We start from the raw sequence: 5911 nt of genomic DNA on the forward strand, positions 1-5911 counted from the left end.
AGACAGAGATGAATAATTCATCATCTCACAGCAGCAGTGTAAACAAAATAAAGTAATGCTCTGTAGTCCTCTAAAAAACTCAGGGCAAATCTGTTAGGGTCACTGCCAATTCAATGCAATGGCACGTCCTCATTCTAAAGGGTTCACATACTTTTTCTTCCCACTGTATGTCAGAGTCACTCCAGATTTTGTATTTAGACTCATTACATCAGTCTTTAATGGTTTTTGCATTCAAATATGGCTGCACTGTACCTATAGATGCAAGTTAGCACATATTCTAAAGCTAAAAATACTTCTCAATGTTTTCACTGACTGCACATAAAGAAAGATAATCCCTACATGATAGAGTGCTTGCTTTTTTATCCAACTGATATTGTCCTTTCTCATCATGTGGACCCCGATCATTGCTGCTTGCAGCTATATTTTTCCAAAATGTACAAATTGTCAACTTTCCCGACAATGATTTATCACCTACKTYCACCRGTTTTTCACCTTGACATTGAGCATTGACACACGTTCATCAAATAGAAAATCACAGTGTAAAACAGCAGAATTACAATTACAGTGTAAAATCTGGTGAATTTCAAAATAGAGAGCTAACAAAGCTAAGCTACTTGACCGAATCGATGTTATAAAAATAAGAAATGTAAAAAAGGCAAGAAAATACACACGCTTTGTGGACTCTCGGCTTCCGTTCAACTAGTGGTCACAACGACAAAGCYAAAAAAGGATAGCGATTAGCTAGTCAGCTAATCCCTCGCATAACTCAGTCGCAGTACATTTCACAAGTTTATGACGAAATGGACATGGTCAGGGGACCGGTAAGTGAAAGACAATTGCATCTGAGATTGTACATAATATATGGTTAGTAGCTACAGTACAAGGAGCAAGTGGAAGGATACATGTCAGCCCCGAGTTGCTAGCTAACGGTCGTTACACATAGACTATAACAAAGTACTGAGACTGTCAAAGGCTTTGGTAGACACCTAGTAATTATGGTATGAATGAATCCTTCTAGCTAGTTGCGTCATTTCAAGCAAACTAATTAATTAACTAATTAGTTAATGGACTGAAAATAGGATTTTATCAAATAAATAGTTAACAGTATTTAGCTAACAGTAGTTAGCTGGCTACTCAAAATCAATGGGGGGGTCAGTGTTAGCTAGTTTACGTCACTCCCACATGATTGACAGCTAGCCATGTAAACCATGATGAAAAGAACGTGTGTGTGTGTGTGTGTGTGTGTGTGTGTGTGTGTGTGTGTGTGTGTGTGTGTGTGTGTGTGTGTGTGTGTGTCAACAACAACAACACCACAAACTCTCGCGTACTGTCACTCGTGCTCGTTATTTTGAAGCCACCTAGCTACCAGTAGGGGCTGTATGCAATTCAGTGAGGCAGTGTTACCATTAGCTAGTCATTTTTGTAAGTTGTCTAATGTTGTTTACCGTATTCAATACAGGGCTGAATTTAGAAACGGATTTGGAGTTTTTCAAGTTGAATTTCACCAGTCTCTGCATCAGCATTGCCATGGACAAATCTAAGTGATGGAGTCCCAGAGGAAAAGGTATGTAGCCCCTAGGTAAGGTGTTGTCAATYAATGTTATGTGATCATCATATGACAACTCATAATATTCTTCATGTAAGTCTATGCCCTCACAAAGCTCTTGTTGTTTCTCTAGCTAGCTACTATAACTTCTGTTCCAGGGCATGTTTTGTCTTGGTAGTTCAAAAACAATGTCTCCTCTATCTGTGTGGTTGTTCAGAATCCTTGAGACATGACTTGTCAATGTGTCTGTCTGACTGTCTACTTCTGTATGTATTCTCCAGCTCTGGTGAGGAGGACAGTTCAGGGGAGCGAGGTTCGCTCCACACCTGGAAGGGCTACTCCTATAGTGTCACCCCAGAGAGAGTGCTCCTGTCCAGGCCTGTGCTGCAGGCTGCCCTGGGGACACGCCATGGGGTTCTACTGGTGGAGGGTGAGAATCAATGGACAGCCTTTGATATAATGGCAACACTGACATTTATTATTAGCRTGCTTGATCTACAATTAAAATCATTTATTTTGTTTTGGGTTTGTATACTGATGTACACATACTACTGCTAATCATTTCTAATAAATCCTCTTGTCTAATGACTTGAATGTTGTGATGTATTTAGGCGGGCAGGTGTACAGCTTTGGTGAGTTCCCATGGAAACAGAGCCAGGTCTCGGTGGTGGGCCCTCTGAAGCCCGTCCTAGAGAGCGCTCTCAGCGGCCAGCGRGTGGTCGCCGTGGCAGCGGGCAGCTTCCACAGCGGGGCGGTTACCGAGGACGGCGGGGTTCACATGTGGGGGGAGAACTCCTTCGGCCAGTGTGGCCTGTCCAGCCTCACTGTAGTCCCCAACCCTACTCCAGTGGCTGTCCTGGACCCCGACACTAGCCCCCCTCATACCATCCGGGTCCTGGAGCTGGCCTGCGGGGAGCAGCACTCCCTTGCTCTCTCTGCCCAGCACGAYGTGTGGGCCTGGGGCAGCGGCTGCCAGCTGGGCCTGGTCACCACCATCTTCCCCGTGTGGAAGCCCCAGAAGGTGGAGCACCTGGCGGGCAGACACGTCCTTCAGGTGGCCTGTGGGGCCTTCCACAGCCTTGCCTTGGTGCGTTGCCTACCACCTCAGGAGGCCCGGCGGCCACTGCCAGACAAGTGTGGCCAGTGCAACCAGCTGCTCTACACCATGACGGACAAGGAGGACCACGTCATTATCTCAGATAGTCATTACTGCCCCCTAGGGGTGGAGTTGCTGGCTGACGGAGAGGCCAGGCTGGGGCCTGGAAGGTCCCCTCCGCTCAGGCTCCAGAGCTCCCCTTCAGAGCCCCTCTCCTCTCATACCTCGGCCTCAGCGCCTGGTCCCCATCCCTCCATAACAGAACATACAGACTATGAGAGGGGGAGGACAGTGGCACAGAATGGGGAAGTCTTAACCACTACAGACTCTGACATCTCTGCTGCTGGGACAGACTCTGATCGAACTGTTGGAGGTGTGGGGGGTGCGGGGTCTCGGAACTCCCCCTACCCTGATCAGGCAGTGAAAGAATATCTCAAGAAACTGTCTGACACCTCTTTGGCTGAGGAGACTGTCAAGATGACCATAGCAGGAGCAAGTTTTCAGGTTAGTAGTGTCACGGTGTGTTTCCTGGGTCGTGTTCATTAAGGCACGCAAAGGTGAAACATTTTTTGCTAAGGAAAACTAAAATGTGCTTTTCTTATAGGTCCAGGAAGTCTTCCTGTTTCTGTCAGTTTTCTTTTGTGTGTTACCTAATGCACCCTGTGTTTGTTTCAGCCCCCAGCTGATAGCCTTGACCTCCTGACCTCTGATCTCATCCCCGGGGTCATGCCAGTGACCACCAGCTCTGCCCTCAACAGCCTGGTCTCATCCTGTGCCTCCGCCGTGGRCGGGAGAGTGGTCTCCACCTGCGAGGCTCTGTCCCTGAAGAAGAGGATTAACTACTACTACCCTGGGGTTGGGGGTGTAGCAGGAGTACCCGGTGGGGTGCCAGGGGGGTTTCCAGGGGGACCRGCGGAGGAGCGGGTGCGTCTGGAGGAGTCCATGCAGGGGAAGAAGAGCTGCAGCACGGGGGATATCCGTGAGGAGGAAGCCGAGGGCCTGAGTCGACGTCTCTCTCTGCCTGGACTCCTCTCTCAGGGTAGATACGCTGTTCGTCTCTTATCCTCCACCTCTGCTCATCGCCTCTTATCCTCCTTATCTTCCTCCTATACTCTGATGTGTAAGTATGTGTGTGTGTGTCCCCGCTCATCCAGCCTGCGAACATATTGAACGTCCATCTGAACTACAGTACTATACAGTATGTTTGGGAATGCTGTGAAGGCTCACCATTTGTCTCAGTGTGGTGTTTCATGGCTCTTATGTGTGTAACGTTATGTGGGCTACAGTCGGTGAACGGTGGTTTTTGTTCTGCGATTTAAAGCTCTCAGCCATAGAGGAATATGAGGCCATATTAATGTGAGTACTTAACCAGAAGGGTTGCAGTAAGGAAAGAGAGGGATGGGAGGAGAGAGGAGTGAGGAGAGGGTGAGAGAATAAGACGGAGAAGAAAGGAGCGAGAGTCCGTGAGATAGTGAGGGAAGGCGAGGGAGAGAACTGAGGAAGTGAGTGGGAAGAAGATGTATCTGTGTGTGAGGGAGAGAGGGTGAGGGAGAAGGGGGGGAGATGGAGAGGGCAAGATGGCCGTGATAATCTCTTGAGAAACCCAGTCAGAGTGGTAGTGCCTGCAGTATCGGAGGAATCTTCTATTGTCACTTTGGTAGGGCGACAGCTGAACGGTAGGATTTGTCCCTAGCTATCCGAGGGTGTCTTAAGGGGATTTGGGATATGCAAAAAACACATTTGACACATGCGTATAATACACGCTTGTATATGTCCTGTGAAACGGGACAAATAAAATWWAAAAAAWWAAAAWAAWTATTAGCTTCCTGCTGCAGCCAGGGAGGGGACAGACAGCTCACCGCTCCCCTCTCTTGGTGGCTCTCCTCTGGGCTGACAGATGGCTCTTTGTGGGGGACAGATGGCTCTCCGTGGGGAACAGGATGTCACAGTGGAAACAACCAACCCACGCCTCATCAGTGATGCCCTGGTCTGTCTGTCCTCATTAACACTCCCTCCCATATGCTTACTGTGGTACAGGACCTGGCTCCGGCTGGGCACAATGACTCATCATCTGGAGGATGCTGTGAGGCCTATGTTTCTGGGATATTGCAGGGGCTTAGAAATGTTTTGTTTTTCCAGAGTAGATGAAGATCACTCCGTGACTAAACCAGTCATCCTGAGCACTTCTTTACAGTTGTTTACACTCACCTGTGGAACAGAGAGGACTTCATCCGTAACGTTAGCTGCAGTTGACCGCCGTAACTGAACATGGCTTGAGATGAAGCACAGAAAATGTATCGTTAAGAAACATATCGGTCTGTCTCCGTCTGCAGTGTCCCCCAGGTTGCTGCGGAGGGCCAGCCGGCCCAGGGTGCGAGCGGTGCCCCTCACCCCTGTGGGAGGGCTCCCAGAGGCGGGGGASCTGCTCCCCTCCCTGCAGACCGAGGTGTGGAGCTGGGGGCGGGGTGAGGAGGGCCAGCTAGGCCACGGGGACAACCTCCCCAGGTCAGTGTCCACTCAACACCAATCACTGAGGGCTGGGGATGAGAACCATGATGACAGTTGTGTAGACCAGTAAAGCATCAGAGTATGAGCGCTGAATCTGATCTAGGATCTGTTTGGCCTTTGAGATAAATAAGATTACATGGACAGGGAGGACCTGCTCCTAGATTGGCACTCCTACTCTGAAATGCTTTGGCCCTGGTTGTAGACTGAGAGGTGTTTCTGACCTGCAGGCTGCAGCCACTGTGCATCAAGTGTCTGAGCAGTAAGGAGGTGGTGCTTGTGGCTGCTGGGGCACATCACTCCCTGGCCCTGACTGCACAGTCCCAGGTCAGGAACTACATTATCACTCCTCATGGGAATCTGAGTCTGAGGGATTCCTCCCAACTGTGTGAACATTTGTTTGTGTGTGTTCAAGGTCTTCTCCTGGGGTAGTAACAGCTCTGGCCAGCTCTAGACACATGGACTTCCTCACTACTTCCTCGCCTTGCCAAGGTAAGAAGTGTCGTTTCTTTAATTTGAGGAAAATGGTGGCCCATGCAGTCATCTTTACCCCACACACTTACCCAGTGTTCCTCGCTTTATTCATTTAGCAGCGACGCCCGCCGCTGGGCAATGCATGTGGTGAATGGTGTGTTCTTTGGCAGCCCCTCGCCGTGCTAGCCTTTGCCTCCCTGCGAAAACATCTTAGGAGAAACACTGCTAACCTAAACTCAGCAAAAAAAAGAAACGTCTCTTTTTCAGGACCGTTCTTCTTTCAAAGATAA

The 5911-nt window shown here is 49.1% G+C and overlaps 1 protein-coding gene across 1 annotated transcript in view; it reads left to right on the forward strand.

Annotated features, from left to right (window-relative positions):
• The first annotated feature begins 684 nt into the window (after positions 1–684).
• The window catches only part of LOC111970926 (alsin), a 20971-nt gene continuing 15744 nt past the window's right edge, over positions 685–5911 (forward strand). The window contains 9 exon segments of the mRNA XM_070445950.1: positions 685–821; positions 1460–1564; positions 1828–1976; positions 2158–3146; positions 3318–3681; positions 4976–5147; positions 5378–5474; positions 5563–5596; positions 5599–5639. Of these exon segments, the coding sequence (XP_070302051.1) occupies positions 1545–1564; positions 1828–1976; positions 2158–3146; positions 3318–3681; positions 4976–5147; positions 5378–5474; positions 5563–5596; positions 5599–5639 (1866 nt within the window). The 5' untranslated portion in view covers positions 685–821; positions 1460–1544.

Source organism: Salvelinus sp. IW2-2015, linkage group LG12 (genome assembly GCF_002910315.2).
Source record: "Salvelinus sp. IW2-2015 linkage group LG12, ASM291031v2, whole genome shotgun sequence".
NCBI classification, from domain to species: domain Eukaryota; kingdom Metazoa; phylum Chordata; class Actinopteri; order Salmoniformes; family Salmonidae; genus Salvelinus; species Salvelinus sp. IW2-2015.